We start from the raw sequence: 17921 nt of genomic DNA, 5'->3' as shown, positions 1-17921 counted from the left end.
AGATCATTATAAACTTCAACTCTAGCAATCCAAGCTGGAGGTCTAGGATTTTTCTTATCATGTGCATTAATTATGAGAATACCAGTGTTTTAGGTTCTGTTTTCAAAAATGTCAAAGCACCAAATCTGAGAATCTGTCTGCCCCATCCATGAATAAAATAGGTATTTCATTTGATCACTGGCCTAATCAACCAATAGAGGAACCTATGAGATTCTAAGAAGCCTTTCCTGAGCCTGTTTTAACTTCCATGGAATTCACCTCTGTGATGGTACTCTGTGTCCACATTCATGTTACCAGAAGTTAATGTCCACAAGCTGGTAACTAATTTGTATGTTTCAGGACTTTCATACTTAACTCTGAGTTTGTACTCTTGTTTCAGTGACAGCTGTTTTGAGGAGGAAAATAATCATACAAGTACTCCTTTAGCTGATGATTCCAGTTCCAGACACTTTCCTGCCAAACCATCAAGGGAAAAGGCCTTTCGCCACAATTTATGATCTAATACACAAAGCCTACTTTTTGTAATGAATCAAAATTAACTCAGTAGCAACTAAGCTATGGGGTGGCAAAAATGGTGAATAAAATATTTTAGTAAAAAGAGGACCAAAAAGAATTAGCAAATCCTGGAAGGAAGTTCATTAACTGCTAGTGGGAATCCCTCCCTTTATTGAGGCAGACTGGCCCAGAAGCAAAAACAGGAAGAAAGTCCTGGAATCTAAGCAGATGAGAAGATCTGACAGAGGTAGGTAAATTCTGAGCAGAAACTAGAGAGTACACATAGAAAGAAAGACAAAATAGCCCCAACAATCAGGCTTAAGTGTAGACAAACTAACCTGGGCGACGTCTAAGCCACAAACTAAACCAAAGAGCCAGCTCTGTTGAGGAAAGATGGATTCAGAGACCAGAGATTAATGTGCCAACAGGAAGCATATCCCAGTGGTAAAGAGCACAGGCTTTGCTGTCAGATGCCTGGATTCAAATCTCAGTGTTATTACTTACTAGCTGTCTGACCTTGGGCAAGATTCTTAACCTCTCTGCCTCCATTTTCTCATCTGTAAAATGGAGGTAATAATGGTATCACAGAATTGCTGAGGATCAAAGGAGTTAATAAGTGTACAGCACAAAGGAAAAATACCTGGCACACAGTAGGACCTACTTAATGGTTAACTATTACATTACCCGTATTACTTGTGCTTATTTCTGATCTTAAGAGGTCCTTACACTGTAGTCAACACAATATATATACTATGAGGATCAGAGAAAAGCAAAGGGGAAGAGCCATTTCCCTAATTTGTTGTCTAGTTGAAAAACTCGATTCCTTGGATTGTGGCAATAGAAGCTCCCATGGCTACATCATAGAAGAAAGTGTGTTAGAGTGGATACTTACCCCTCTCTACCTCCCTCCCAAACTTCTGGTTCTAGACCAGGTTCATAGTGTGGCTTTAGCCTTGTAATCCACTCTCGTGGCATAGGATTCAGTTACCCCGATGAAGAGAACTTCTTAGATCTAAGATAACTGAGTCACCCCAGGGTGGGCTGATGGCCCAAACGACCCCAAAGCCCACATTTGGGTTTCTACCCAGCATCTAAGACCCAGCACATGGTGTCACTGATGTCACTGCAGAGCAGAATAAAGCCTTTGGCTCCTCCTAGTCAGTTACCTACAGTATCAGGTCTTCATAAGCAGGTCACCTCCTGCTTCATGCAAGAGCTGAGCAGTGAAGTAATATCTGGCTTCACACTAGCAAAATGAAGAGACCCTCTGGATACAGCTCCTCACCCTCACCTACCCCATCCCACCCCGAACAAACACATATGCTTTGAAGTGGTGAAATTACTGTGCTGTTACTGGGTAATTGGGGAACTAACAAAGCATGACAAAAGACCAAGACTAAGAATCTGTTCACGCTAAAAAAGAAAAATGTTGCTTCCTTTTCTCCGTCTTCCTACTTAACATTTCTCACAAGGTTGTAATGTTTATGAGGTCTCACAATTAAGTTCGTGAACTTGCTGCAATGATGTTGCTAACCTTTTTTGATATCAGAGGGATTATTCATGATGACTTTGTACCAACTGGACAGTTAACCAAGTTTACTATTTGGAAGTGGTGAAAAGGCTGCGTGAAAAGTTAAATGACCTGAACTTTTCACCAACAATTCATGGCTCTTGCATCACGACAATGCATCAGCTCACACGGCACTGTCTGTGAGGGAGTTTTTAGCCAGTAAACAAATCACTGTATTGGAACACCCTCCCTACTCACCTGATCTGGCCCCCAATGACTTCTTTCTTTACCAAAAGATAAAGAAAATATTGAAAGGAAGACATTTTGATGACACTCAGGACATCAAGGGTAATACGACAGCTCCGATGGCCATTCCAGGAAAAGAGTTCCAGAAACGCTTTGAAGGGTGGACTAGGTACTGGCGACGGTGCATAGCTTCCCAAGGGGAGTACTTTGAAGGTGACCATAGTGATATTCAGCAATGAGATGTATAGTACTTTTCTAGGATGAGTTCTTGAACTTAATTGTCCAACTTCCTATTTCTTTCTTTTATTCAGTAAATGAATTGTACATCTATACCCTTCCAATTAAAACAAGATAGACTTTTTTTCATTGCCAGCACAAAGTGCTTCTGATGTCTGGACAGAGCCTGCCTGATGCCCTTCCCTCACTGGCACTAGGTAGAGTTGAGATGTAGCACTGCAATTAATAAGATATGACTGTGTTCCAAGAAAGAGCTACAGATTTTTGTAAGGATATGATCCTAAGAAATAATTTTAAGTAAAAAAAAAAAATCATTAAAAATATACATGGTTCTTAAAAGGCATCCTTAATAAAGCCACAATATAGAGATTTTTGTTTCTTTCTGTATAGATCAGATAAGAGAATGATCAGGAACCATGACACATGTACTACACACATAAGCAAAAAAAAAAACAATTCATACCACAAAATAAGAGCAAACTACCTCTAAGATAGGCAAGAGCCTTATTTTGTGAAATGGTATCTGTCCAGTTCAGCATCTGATTTAAGAATAAAGTAATTACTATGTATTAGATTGAAGATGAAGTTTATCAGAAATAGCCTATTACTGCCTTTGGTTTATTTTTCTCAGAAGATACAGCCAAGGAAGAATGAAAACAGGCATTTGACGGTTTTACTGGTGTTTAATACGCTGGGAAATTTTAAATAAAAATATTCTGCAAACCCAAAGCCTGCGATATTTTAATCTATGTAATTATATCTTAGTGTCATAATCAAAATTTTTGCTGTGATGACAAAGCTTATTTTTTTGCATCTTTCCATTCACTCATCATCTCATTCCTGCTTATTTCCTGTTTTTAAATCTTCAACTAAAGTAGTGTGAAGTTGTCTGTATAATCTAAAATATATCAGAAAAGAAATAATGGCTTTAATAGGATGAGGTGTCGTAATAGGATGAGTCTCTGCCTATTTAAATAAGGAGGAAATGTATGTTTAACTGGTAAAGAAGGAAGAAAACTCTGAAATCATTTTGGCAGTAAAGATGTTACAATAATAAGAAGAAATGTAAAATCTCTTGGAATCCAACCTTAATTTTCCAAGAAGATCACTAATTAGAAAAGACGGCCAGAAAAGGGCTTCCCAGGAAGACAGTGGCTGGAGGTACTGCCCGATGCTGCTACTCTTAGAACTCAGTCACTGAGTTGTACAGCTTGTAAGGCTGCTCCCTAATCACAGACAACATACTGAACTATTGAGTGAAATGCCCTGAATAGTTGTCAGCTTCATAGCCTTAATCACACACCTGCAAAAGGATTGCTCTTATAGTGTTCCCAAAAATCTTCAAATTCCTTTCGGACCTCCTCATCCATGATGATGCCCGCAGACTGCTCATTATTTACTTGGACATAATTGGCTTTCAGGACTATCTCCACTTCACAGCGCACATCCTGCTGAAAGGGCTTCCACCTTTGCATTACAACCCCATAAATCGTGAGGTCATCACCTGGGAAAAAAAAACAAGTGAGTCCAGCAGTAGAACCTGCATGCTGGGCACAGACTTGCATGACAAAGGACCAGAACTAAGAAATAAACCACTCCCAGACCAGGGTTTAAAGTGCAGTACACTCATCCAGCACTCATCCAGAAAACAATGTGGGTGTAAAAACCACCACAGGTTCCTGATTTTTTTTTTTTTAAACAGGTACTTGTATCTGCACAACTAAAAGCTAAAGTCAGTATTTTTCTTTTTCTTAATCTGTCATATTATAATCACACCAAATTACTACCCTTCACTGGGAAACTAATTTACTGGATGGTTTATTTGTCATTATCACACTGAGTGAAATACTCATCCTCTCAGAGTCTCTAAGCATATGGTTGTCATTTAAAGAGGTGAGAACTGCAGCCAGAAGGTTAAACTATAATCAATTTGCTGTAAGAAAAGGAGACAATCTTTGATTACTGATACTAGCTAGTTTTGAGTATGTTAATTTTTACTTACCATATTTGTTAGCATTTTATTCACTATCTTTTTTGTTTTTAATGAACAAAAGAATGAATGCACCAAGAAATGAATGAATACCTGTTCTACGTCAAAGTTCCTTTCCATAAACTAAGAAAACACAAGATACAACCCTGCTTGTTCCTTCTTGGTTGCTTCCTTCCCACCTGAGGAAACTTTCCCATTCCTGGTGGACAGAACAGTAAATTTTCACAGATTTTCCTAAGCGGCCTTGGGTAGTTTATAGGCACATTCTCCAAACACTGACATCTGTGCTCATGCAATTCAATGCATCAGTAACATGTATTTATGAATGCTTGGCATTCAATATTTGGCTACTGGAGAAAAATGGGCCAAAACTAAAAAAACATATAATCCTACTCCCCGAAGATTTCGATCTTGTTGGACATACCTAAAGCTTATCCTGATGTTTATATTTTGCACAATAAATAATGTCTCTGAACAGGCTGTGTCAAATATGTTTGCTGATGCAAAATGCCTTACAGTCTCTAAATTTCAATATGTGATGTATAATCCATAGAGTTTTTGATTTTCTGAAGAAGTGTTCTGTAAATGACAAATACATGGAACTTGGTAGCAATTCACAGAATACAAAACATAATTCTCACCAGAGGCAACTTCATAGTAACAAATTAAATAGATACTTTAACTACGTTTTCAAGATCCTGCCTAACCCACTGCTTGGAGGGTTTTTAAAGTCAGTGAAAAATAATGATCATTTATTATACTTTCTGCCCCAAACTTTTTAGATGAAAATGACTGGGGCAACTTTATGAGCCTTAGAACAGTCCTCTACTATGGTCATTTTAATGGGTTATATTTAGGTTGTTTCTAAATGAGTCCAATGAGGAACTTAACTTTTAGATATAGCACTCAGTAGAAATAATCTGACTTCAATAAGCAGTGATACTATGGAAAATGTAGACTACTGAACAATGGCCAATAGAACTGACTTGTCAGATTTGGATTTAAATCCCAGCTTCCCCACTCACTGGCTATGAAACTCAGCAAGCTACTGAACTTTGCTGAGCCTATATCTCGACCTACAAATGGGGATAATTATATTTACATCATAGGACTATAGTGAGAATTAAATCAGATGATGTTTAAAAATACAGTATCTAGAATATAGGTGTTCAACAAATATTAGCTATTATTATTATTATTCTAAACCGACCTTACATTTATGTAACAACTAATACCTTCAAAAAGCCTTTACTATATACAAGTTTTCATTTATTCAAATATGTAACAAGCAGCAGATTCATATGATCATCAGAACAATTGTGGATATATGACAGTCCAAGGCAAGAGATACTCATTTTAAAGGTTTCCACAGTAAAAGTTATTATAAACAATGTCATTTTCTAGAAGCTACAGATCTCACTCTCATAACCTAATCTCTTTGTGCTGCTCTGTCTTCTTTAGCATATTTACCACAGCAGCCATCGCAGCCATCGCCATCTCTGATTTGCTGCACTGACAGCCAGCAGCACACAACCTCCAACTGCATTACCCTCGAGTGTCAGATTGGGGTTCTTAGCTAGAGTGTAAATTCCTGGAGGGCAAGGATTATGCCATTTACATCTTCTGATTCCCACAGAGATTTGTAGCTATGGATAAATAAAAAGGTATCTGTTGATAAGACTGCTTCCATCCATTCTTTATTATTAGTGACGTGAAAGAAAAATAGCTTAAGATTTTTTTCAGTTTAGATGAACTGCATGAAAACAGCTTATTCTCTATCAATGGATATTTTCATGTTCAGGCTAAGCTCATACAAGCACTGCTTTGCTGATGCAGATATTACTGATTTTGGTTAAAATCTAGAGTCCTATGTGGACAAGGTACTTTGACAGAGTCTTGTCCATTCAGCAGAAAATCCATGATCAAGCCAGTTATTTCCCTAGTGTACTGTTTATAAGTAGAAACTGTTAATGTATTTAATATAAATTTCAGACTATGAGTTAGTGATTTGTGGGTGGATGGGGGGGTCTTTTGATAATTATTCTTGACTCTAGATACTGAACTCTTTTAAATTTCCATAGAGTGCTTGCCTCATCATTTTAATGAAATGTCAGCTCAGTAAATATTTTATAAATGAGGCATTTGGAGAAGTCTAGGTTAAGCAAAGGGAAATGATGGAATTTGACAACATGAAACATTATTGATCTGTTAAGTAGGGGAGAACTGGGATGTGGAGTAAGAGATCAGACATACTTCTTACTGCCCAAGGGACACACTTGTGCTATAGACATGAGGGTGTTTTAGTGAGAATGAAAAATATTTAAAGGAGGGAATGTTGAGGTGAATTAAAAGTCAATTGCTGACATTCAGCTAAGGTTTAGCAATCATTTCCATTTTCTGACCCACCTGCCTGCAATTTAACTTAAATGTTAATAAAAAGGAAGTGGAAATCGTTAAGCAGTTTTTAAGTTACTTGGAATACATGGAGGAAAGAGAAAGGATAAGCTCTCATATCCTCCTTACAGACAAAGGTCTAGACAAGGCTTGGGAATGAGTATAGGGAGCAGAAGATGCTGGTGTTAGGGAAACAAGTTTCCATTCTCCTTTCCTTGGGCTGGAAATATAGCCTTAGAGAAGCTGATGAAAGATTTGCAGCTCTGAGGACAACTTTGGGACTGAAAGTCTATAAATCCAAAAGGCTTTCAAGCTCTCTACCAGTTGGAATTCCGTCAGTATGGTCAGAAGACAGTGAGGGAGAAGAAATGATGAGGACAGCTGTGTTGATATATAGACATCAAGTACTTTGGTTAGAAGAAGTTTTTGATTAAAACTTTTAAGATGATCACTTTGAAAGCAGTCTATGATTTTCACCTTTTGGAACTGAGCAGTTCCATGTAAATTTTACAGACCTACCCTCTACCAACAGCTGAAGAAAGCACCCTTTCTCATTCTCTCTTTTTGCATTACAAATGCAAATTATCACCAACATATTCATTTAAAAAAACATACCGAATATTATTAAAAATATCTCCTACGATATTAAAAATATCTATGATATTTAAATGCAGAAGAGAATAGTATTTACCCACTTGAGTGACACTGCTGATTTACAAAATCTTCTAATATCATAATTTTTCAAACAAAATTTTTCCCTACCATTTTCTTTGTAAAAACTATAATTTAAAATTCAACATAGACACCTCCATTCCATAGACATTGGCCGATATTAATCCTCACCCTTCCACAAACACTTGTACGTTTGATTCTTCCCAAGCTTCCCAATGAGGCAGTAAGGGGACAGCTGAGAGACAGGAACAAAAGAGAGCTTAGGAGTTGCCTGGTTGATGGCCTGAAGATCAAAGCATAATTTAGAATGACTTCCCAACAACCAGGCTCTGGAGCCTGGGATTACCTGAAAAGCTCCAAGGCTCAGAGGATCTCTGTTTTGCCTGGAACACTGTAGGTCATCCAGATAACTGCCATCACAAGGCCCAAATAGCGAACAAGATGTTGTACACTCTCTGCTTAAACTCACCACCATCTGAGGCCCATGTTGGGCACCTTTGATTATTAGATACTGAGTCAAAATCTACCTTCACGTAGCCTCAGCCCACTGAAACCAATAGCATCTATAATTCCAATTCCATTTCTACACGACAAACTTCCAACTAATGGAAGTTGGTTGTCATGTCCTTCCTGAGGCTTATCCATGTTAAACACCCACAGTTCTTTTTTCAATATGGTTTCAAGTTCCCTCTTAATTCAGGCAATTGGCCAGTGGAAGCTCTGAGGACCCTCAGAGGACAGAAGACCAAAAATCAATCTGACTCCTATAGTGGTGTTAACAACACAGAGAGAAACAATCACCTCCTTTCTTCTAGACCCCCATAAAGCTGCAGTAGTAGTAGATGGTCACATCCTCTGATGTTTCTTATGTAACTGACTGCTAAATCCAACATTTAAAAAAGTTGCTCCTGTTTAGCTATGGTGCATTGTAGAGAGTCCTGGACTAGAAGTCAATGGAGCTGGGTTCATGTTCTAGTTCTGTCACTGAACTCTCCAAGTGATCTTGGGCAAGTTAGGTTCTTCATGTATAAAACAAGCAGCTGGACTAGACTGCTAAACTCTAGCCCAGTTTCTTTCCTGCTATCAGGGCCTACCTCCATGCCAGGCTCTGCTCTTAAGGTGAGCAATTACGCTCACACTTGGGAAAATAAAAAGTGGCTTTTCCTAATCAATACGTTAGGACCCCCTATACAAGCTAACAAAAGTTAATTCTTACCAGATTTGCAACTGTCTACTAAGTCATCTTCTAGGATAACCTTCATAGATCGTGGAATACTTCCAACAGATAGCCTTTGAACCTAGCAAGGAAAATAAAGCAGATAATGAGTACACTTAACTACACACTAAGTATTAAGAAGCCTAGCAGTTCTTGAAATTACCATTTTTATTTCTGATATTATCATACAATGTAATTATGATGGTGATTTATGGAATTTTCTTGCAAATTGTGCCTAATATCAGTTTAAGAATTCACTAAAACTAGAGTAAAATAAAACACCAATATGGAAAACATATCCAAGACAACCTACCTTGTGGATGGTCAAAATAAACACATGCTCAACTACTAAACATAATAACAAACTTACCCAGAATAGAGAGGCAGTTCTTTCCTAATCTCTAGACCTAAGTAAGACCTGGGACAAATCACTAAGTTCCTTTGATCATTCCTTAATAACAGAACTCTGGTTTTATTCCATGTGGACATGCAACCAGTATAAAGACTGTATATCCCAGGCTAGCTTTTATGTAGGTGTGACCATACTAAGTTCTGGCCAATGAGATGTAAGTAGCTATGTTGTGAGACACTACTCAAACAGAGAGACTTGGGATAGATGGCAGCTACTTTTGCCTATCCTTTCTTGTTCCTGTTCTCTGACTTGGATACAGATGTGAAGAAGTTATAGCCACCACCTTGGACTACAGATAACCGGAAGACTAGAAGCCATGAGTCAAGAATGGTGTAGAAAGACCAAAGGAGTCTGAGTCCTTGACACTGAACAAGCCTTTGTGTTTAAGTAGCAAACACACAAAAAATAATACAAACAAAAAAATCAGGCTCACTCTCATGTACTCATGTATTAAAAAGGGGTTACAAAGGAACAGGCCTGGTGGCTCAGGCGGTTGGAGCTCCGTGCTCCTAACTCCAAAGGCTGCTGGTTCGATTCCCACATGGGGCCAGTGGGCTCTCAACCACAAGGTTGCTGGTTCAACTCCTGGAGTCCCACAAGGGATGGTGGGCAGCGCCCCCTGCAACTAAGATTGAACACGGCACCTTGAGCTGAACTGCCTCCCGGATGGCTCAGTTGGTTGGAGCGCGTTCTCTCAACCACAAGGTTGCCGGTTCGAGTTCCGCAAGGGATAGTGGGCTGCGCCCCCTGCAACTAGCACCGGCAACTGGACCTGGAGCTGAGCAGCGCCCTCCACAACTAAGATTGAAAGGACAACAACTTGACTTGGAAAAAAGTCCTGGAAGTACACACTGTTCCCCAATAAGGTCCTGTTCCCCTTCCCTAATAAAATCTTCAAAAAAAAAAAAAGTGGTTATGTACACCTCATTTGGCACAGCAAATAAAAATTGGGCCTAAACCCCAAATCCAGCCCATTGCAATGTTTAACAACCAATTAAATGCATTTAATTTTCTCCTTTCCCTTAGTTAAGAACCTCTAGTTTGAACTTCCTAAATATTCACTTAATTTTAACATAATTATTAAATCATTCCACTACCCTCTTGCCAATACTCTATATAAAAAGATGTTTATTTCATGGTCTCTAAAGACTATATTGATATATGTACAACAGTTTCACACTTGATCTTCCACAAAGTGATGACACAAGTTTCATTTGTAATCTGTTACATGTTCCCCAGTCCTAGAAATTTGCACATAGTTGAAAAACACTTCTTCAAATTAGTCACTTTTTCCCATTGATTTGGTCATTTACCTGTTCCTGAATTTTGATTTCCTGATAATCTCTACACTTGGTTGGAGAGGAAGCCAAGTCTGAGAGGCAGGTGAATTTTGAAGAATCACAGCTCTCCACGCTGGGACATGAGGATGGCCGGCTGAACGTGTAATACTGCTCAAAGTCAGCCTTGACCACAAAAACACACTTGCACTTGGTACACATGTAATCCCGTTCAAACTCCAGGATCTTCACCAGACTGGTTCGAATCACTGTCCCAGTGACAGATAAAAAGTGTCCCACGTCCTTGGTTTTAGGGATGTGCTCCCTCACCAGCTCAGGACAAATTGGCAAACCTGACGGAGAAAAACAACAACAAAAAAAACCTACATCAATTTTGACATTTGACTACACAGAACAGACTGTCCTCCATGTTTCCTAGGGGAGAAAGGATAACTTCAGAAAAAACACACAAAACAAAACAAAACAAAAAAACCCTTGTGTTTTACTTAAGAAAAAAATCAGATCAAATCAATTAAGAAGACAGAAAAGAATTATTTCAAATAAAAATTATCAAAGGATTCTCTTGAAAAGTACGTATCTAGATGATATAATAACCAGGATTTAAAAAAAAAAAGGATTGTATCTCATAAGAGGGCTATCTCAGTAGGATCTAAGTACAGTATGTAATCGTAACCACATTCAACGAAGAATATAGTGCCATGGGCCACCCATATAATCAACTGATGACTCTGAGTAAACCACAAAGTTGAGTGATAAAGAGATGGTAGCATAATGACAAAAGAGTACCACGATGATAGAAGGCTACTGCTTTTTTCAGTTAGGTTCAGGATTTATTAATATGTAAGTCTGACAGTGTCTCCAATCCTTGAATTACCTAGAGGTTTACCCACAGCATCACTTTATGCTTTAAAAACCTTGTGTATTTCACCATTAATAAACAATCAACTTAATAGGAAGAAATGCCAAAGAAAAATTTTATGCACAAATGATGCTCTTTCTCATCTGAGCTACAATTATCATTGGAGCAGAGAGATGCTGACTGTGATGGTCAAAGGCTGCCTCCTAACAGGTTTATCAAGATAGCACTTCTTATACTGGTTCATGTCCCATGGTCCCTTGTCTGGTCCTCAGAATTCAGTAGTTTGGAAACCTGGTAAGTATGCACACAGAAGACGGACCTGTCAGATTTGCCAAGCTCACGAGAAATAACCATGATAGGTATGATTATACTTTAAGTTTCTAAGGTCAACACATTTTTTCCTGTTGACAGATCTTTTCTGAAAGCCAAATAATAACAGTAATCAGAAGATAGTTCAGGAAGCATAGAATTAAAAAACAAAAAGCAAATGAGATGAACTGAATGCTTAAGGCACTGGCTACATTAAGCTGGTGTTACAGATTACAAGTCCATAGATACTTAAATTTTCTCTGTTGCTGCCTGAGATTCTCTTTCCATGTACTGTATACTGCACAGTCAAGGTGGGCACTGCCAACAAGACTTCTTTTTCTATGTTTCCAAGGTGGACTTGCCCACTTTCTAATGAAAATATTCTTCATTTATATTAACTCAGATTGCATCACATTTTGCCACTAAGGGAGCCATACTTTTGCTTAGGATAATTTTTATACATCTATGTTCTATTCTGTGTTGAGTTTATGATTTAACTCTCAGAAAACAAACTTATTTCCAAAATTCCTGGAGAATGCTTCATTAGAACCCTCTGGGGCTGACAAGTGCTACTTCACCTACACAGTGGATTATTTTTAAGTATAAATTACAGTTATTTCTCAGTGCTCTCAATTCAATATGTGTTGGGGTTCTCAAAATGTTCTTAGAGAATAACGACAATAAAATCCTTAAATGGTCACCTGATATCCTGGTGTGAAGATTCTGCTTCATGGAGACACCCTCGGGCTGAGAAAGGGACTCGAGAATTGTCAAAGCTGATCTTCGTAGCGCATTATCAAAAATAGTTAGTACTTCGTTGGGGAATGAGTTGAAATATTCCCCAATTTCCATGTTGGTCTCAAAAAGGGTCATGGCATTAACCACAACTGAGTAATGAGCATCTTCACCTCTTTCCTTCAGGATCAGAAGAATATCGTTCTTATGGTATTCTGAAACATATGACTCAAACACTTGACTCACCAGCATAACTTGATCGCTATTCATCTTGAATCTAGGTTACTAAAGAAAAAGAAAGGGATGTATTATATCTTTGCTATTCCAGACTTACACACAAGTTAACAAAGTAATTGTTTGGTTGTAAATCATCCTGAATTTAGGTCACACTATAATCTCAAAATACTACCTGAATTTAAATTTTAATTACACCTGAATTATCTATTACTTAGTAAATGGATTATTTTTTAAGTGGGTAAAGAATTAATTTGGTACTGATTATCAAAATCCAACATGGTCCAATGCTTTTCCCATATCCTGTCCCAAAACATCTTCCTCATTAACCCTATGTTATGTAAAAGGTCCTTGCTTTTTCTTTAACCACATTCCATACACATACTTACTCTCAAGTATAAAATCTTAAACGCCAGTCTTTTGGCTAAAGTTACTCCTGGTAGAGTTCTTTGAAAGCGTCCTGGTTCTAGGCTTTATTCATATAAAGAACATCTCCCTCTCTAGTCACACACACATACGCATGTGTATTCTGCTACACAAATGGAACACCCACTACCAATCAGATTGATAGCCAGTTCTGACTTGAAGTTATCAGATTAGCTTTAGAAATTTACATTGTAGGTGAAGTTATATCCTATTTTGTCTTCCTAACCCAGGAAAACTATTTGCTTCAGCAAAAACAGATGTCAAGAGTGTAAAGAACCTAGGTAATTAAACTGAGGAAAGGACGATTAGTCTTTAAATGAAAATAAGTATGGTATATTTCAATACTTGCCTAGCTCATTCCCTTGGCAACATTTTTTAAAATTTGTATCAATAGATTAGAAGGGTCTACCCCCATTTTATTTTCACGTGTACATGCAGACATTTACCATGTACAAGTCACTATGCTTTGAAATGAAAACACAATGAAAGGTTCTCTATGCCCTCAGAGTACCAAGGGAGAGATCAAATATACCAGCACTCTTAACAGTGGTAAAAATGCTATATGAATAGGAGCACAAAGAAGAGAAGGATTAAATTTAAATGAGCTGACAATCCCAGAGGTGGTCATGGGCAGTTACAAATAAACTGTCCAAATTGGATGATCTAAGAAACTCTTATTTTGTTTAAAAACAAAGAGAGCACTTAAGGACAAAAGTACTTTGACTTACTTCATTTAACCAACATTTACTAAACTAGGCTCTAGAAACAGAAAGATGATTAAAGATTATTATAAAGCTCACAGTTCAGCATCATAAATATGTGTTATACATGCTGCTTATTAGCAATATTTTACCTTCTCTGGGCATCTGTTCTGGAAGGTGTGAAAGGAGGAAAGGGGGTATACAGCAGTTCGGCCAAGAATCCTGACAATTACAGGATGCCAGCGTGAGATTAACAGATGAGTATATGTATATCTAAGAGAATAAGTAAAAGTAAATTTGGTCACTACATTGATAAGTAATTTGTTCTGGTTAGGTAATATAAACTCAGCCAAGTGTCAAAAACAAAAAGCACTTGGGAAGGAACTAATCATACAGTATTTCCATGATGTGGCCTTTCCTTAAAACAAACAAACGAACAAACAAAAACAAAAAAGCACAAAAGAAACTGGACTCCTAAAAGTAGCTACAAGAGAATCTCTAAGATTCTACAAATGCATGTTAAATTTGGACCCACAAGTTTAGCAATTTAAGACAACTCCACCTACAGCAGAAAGAGGGCAGCAGGGGAATTCATGGTTCAGATTAAGGTCAGATTAAATTCCGTCTAGTCTGTTTAAAAACAACATCTTTTAAAAAGATAGCATTCACTTTCAATATCTGTGCAAAACTGATCAACTGTTTCTAGGAAGGTTGCTAACCCTATAAACATACCCACCCAGACGGACTGGAGGCACTTACTCTTTTTTACAAATTTCAAGTTCCCTTTCCGTTTCTTATTGAGTATTTGAGGTTAAAATACAACCATGTTGCATTACTTTATCCTCTGGAGCGAACTGAAGCACCGACAAATAAAGCCAGGAGCGTGAACAAGCGGTGACCGGAGCTGGGTGTCTGGGAACCACAGGTGGCCCCGGCGCCGCGCCGCACCTGCTGAGGCCACGCCCCCTCGCGCCGCGTCTCGGGACCCGCCCCACTGCCCCGCCCCTCTGCCCCGCCCCTTTCCCGTTCCCGCGCGTTCTCTCCGCGCCTCCTCCCCGCCCTTTCGGGCGCCAGCCGGCGCTCAAAAACGGGGAGCCGTTGTCCAGGACTGCTTTCCACCCTTACGTTTCTGGACGCGGCTCCTGCCCTAAAACATCTGGGCAGGTCTCTGACATTTCCCGGGTTCAGCTACCGGGCAGCTCTGTCGCCGGACCGGTCCCGGAGTTGCACAGTTTTTGAACTAACCAAATGTGGGCCATACTCCGGACTAACTGCGGAACAAAATATAATTAACGGTGAAACGAGCCAGCTGCTGTCACTTACTGGCGGATAAGCAGTGTCAGAAGTCACGTGGAGCGCGCCGCTCCCGAGGCGGAGGGGCGCGGGGAGCTCGGGCCGCGCAGCTGCGTCGCCCCGCACCCCACAGGCGCTCACTGGGGCTGGGGCGCGCGCGCGGGGCCAATCGGGGCACCGCCGGCCGCGGGGGCGCGCAGGCTCCGGCGGGCCCGCCTCCCGCCGCGGCGAAATAGGCGCCAGCGGGGAGGCTCGGCCCGCGCGTCGCCCCAACTTCAGCGCTCGAGTGGCTCTTCCGGGTGGGGAAGCGGGCGGGACGGCGCGGATGGGGCGGGTGGGGGACGGTCCGGGAGGAGCAGAGCGGCGGGGCGGGGCGGGGCGCGGAGCCCGAGGCGGGGCTAGAAAGAAAAGCCGCCCCCGGCGGAAAGGGGCGGCGGCGGGCGGAGGTGCTGGGCCCCGAGGCATCGTTTAGGTTGCGCCTTTGGTCTCAGAGCTCCGCCAAACCCAAGGCCGGGGGCATCTTTCTCTTGTGTTTTCATCTAGAGATTTTAGAGTGGTTTTATGTTTAGGCCTTTGGCCTTTTTTGAACTGATTTTTGAATGTGGTGCGAAGTATGTATCTTAGGTAACCTTTTTTTTTTTTTTTTTTTTTTGCATATCGATATCTAGCTCCGTTTGTTTTAAAGAGCTATCCCTTTCCCACCAAAAAGTCTTTGCACTTATGCGAAAATCAATTGTCCTTTATATATGTGGGCCTAAGACTGTACAATTCTGTTGCCAGATCTATGTGTCTGTTTACAAAAATGCCACGTTGTCTTTGGTTACTATGGCTTTATAATGAGTCTTGAAATCAGCGTTTAGCATCCAATGTTGTTCTTTTTCAAAGTTGTTTGGGTTCTTGTGTTTCCATATGAATTTTAAAACCAGTTTGTCATTGTCTGTTAAAAAGCTGGGTTTTTGTTGGGATTGCATAGCGTCTATAGGTCAGTACGGGAAGAATTTGCGTGTTAATGTTGAGTGATACGACCTTTGAACAAAGTAAACCTCACCGTTTATTTAGGTGTTAAGTACTTAATATCTCTAAACAGTGTTTGATGATTTTGTCAAATCTCTCAGATTTGTCCATAAAATCATGTAGGAGGGGGAAATCATACTTTTTTAAAAAAAGATATTTTTATTTTTTTATTGGGGGAAAGGGAACAGGAATATATTGGGGAACAGTGTGTACTTCCAGGACTTTTTTCCAAGTCAAGTTGTGTCCTTTCAATCTTAGTTGTGGAGGGCGCAGCTCAGCTCTAGGTCCAGTTGCAGGGGGCACAGTCCACCATCCCTTGGGGGACTCAAACTGGCAACCTTGTGGTTGAGAGGACATGCTCCAACCAACTGAGCCATCCGGGAGCTCAGCGGCAGCTCAGCTCAAGGTGCCATGTTCAATCTTAGTTGCAGAGGTCAGAGCCCACCATCTCTCGAGGGACTGGAGGGATTGAACCAGCAACCTTGTGGTTGAGAGCCCACTGGCCCATGTGGGGATCAAACCAGCAGCCTTCGGAGTTAGGAGCACGGAGCTCTAACCACCTTAGCCACTGGGCCTGCCCGGAAATCATACTTTTTGATGCTATGTAAATAACATTTTCAATTTCAATGTCTGATTGTTCCTTTCTAGCATGTAGAAAAATAAGGTTTATTTTTTAAAAATTGTTTTTTAAATTAAAACAAAAAAAGTTTTAGAGCAGTTTTAGATTCACAGCAAAATTGAGCAGAAAGTACAGAGAATTCTTATATGCCCTCACAAGGGTGTCCCCAAACTAAGGCACAACCTACCCACTATCAACATCCTCTTATCAAAGTGGTGCATTTGTTACAATTGATGAACCTACATTGACACTTCAGTATCACCTAAAATTCATGCTTTACAGTAGGCACACTATATTGGTGGTGTACATTCAATGGGTTTTGACAGATAATATAACATGTACCCACTATTGCAGTATACCAAGTTTCACTGCCCTAAATATCTGTGCTCTATTCATCCTGCCCTCCCACCTAAACTCTGGCAACAACAGATCTTTTTACTGTATCCATCATTTTGTCTTTTCCAGGATGTCATATAGTTGAAATCATACAGTAGGTACCGTTTTCAGATTGGCTTCTTTCACTGTGTAATATATGTCTGAGGGTTCTTTCACGTCTTCTTATGGCTTGATAATTCATTTCTTTTGGTGCTGAATAATACTCCATTATCTGGATACACACACTTCACTTACCTACTGAAGGACATCTTGGCTGATTCCGAGTGTTGCCAATAATAGATAAAGCTGCTATGTAGATTCATGTGCAGGTTTTGGTGTGACAAATTTTCACTTCCCTTGGGTAAATCCCAGGAGTATAATTGCTGGTTCATATGGTAAAGAGTATGTTTAGCCTTGTAAGGCTTGTAAACCACCAAATTGTTTTCCAAAGTGGCTGTGTTATTTTCTATTTCCACCAGCAATGAATGAGAGTTTCGTTGCTCTACATCCTCTCCAGCATTTGGTGTTGTCAGTGTTTTGGATTTTGTCCATTCTAATAGATGTGTGGTGGTATCTTGTTTTCATTTTGCATTTCTCTGATGACATACTCATATGATGTTGGACATCTCTTCATATGCTTAGTTTTAATCTGTATATCTTCTTTGGTGAGGTATCTTTTCAGGTCTTTTGCCCATTTTTAAACCAGGTTGCTAGTTTCCTTATTGTTGAGTTTTAAGTGTACTTTATCAGATGTGTCTTGCAAATATTACCTCCCAATCTGTGGCTTATCTTCTTATTCTCTTGGCATTGTCTTTCACAAAGCAGATTTTTAATTTTAATCAAGTCCAGTTTATCAGTTCTTTCTTTCATGGATTGTTTTTGTTGT

At 39.6% G+C, this 17921-nt stretch overlaps 1 protein-coding gene across 5 annotated transcripts in view; it reads right to left on the bottom strand.

The window, feature by feature from the left end:
* The window catches only part of MCM9 (minichromosome maintenance 9 homologous recombination repair factor), a 72750-nt gene extending 57422 nt beyond the window's left edge, over positions 1-15328 (bottom strand). For 2 of the 5 annotated variants that reach the window (XM_081033106.1, XM_081033108.1), the window contains exons 1-5: positions 13887-14007; positions 12340-12658; positions 10486-10802; positions 8761-8842; positions 3792-3992 (exon numbers count right to left, since the gene is read on the bottom strand). In XM_081033106.1, the coding sequence (XP_080889232.1) occupies positions 3792-3992; positions 8761-8842; positions 10486-10802; positions 12340-12643 (904 nt within the window). In that variant the 5' untranslated portion in view covers positions 12644-12658; positions 13887-14007. Of the gene's footprint in view, positions 1-3791; positions 3993-8760; positions 8843-10485; positions 10803-12339; positions 12659-13886; positions 14008-15057 lie in introns of those variants that run through there. The other 3 variants (XM_081033109.1, XM_081033110.1, XM_081033107.1) reach the window with 3 other exon arrangements.
* Positions 15329-17921: the final 2593 nt, after the last annotated feature.

This window comes from Rhinolophus hipposideros (assembly GCF_964194185.1).
Source record: "Rhinolophus hipposideros genome assembly, chromosome: 3".
In the NCBI taxonomy this organism is placed as follows: domain Eukaryota; kingdom Metazoa; phylum Chordata; class Mammalia; order Chiroptera; family Rhinolophidae; genus Rhinolophus; species Rhinolophus hipposideros.
Note: the sequence above shows the minus strand (reverse complement) of the source record. Positions and strands in the feature narration are given on the sequence as shown.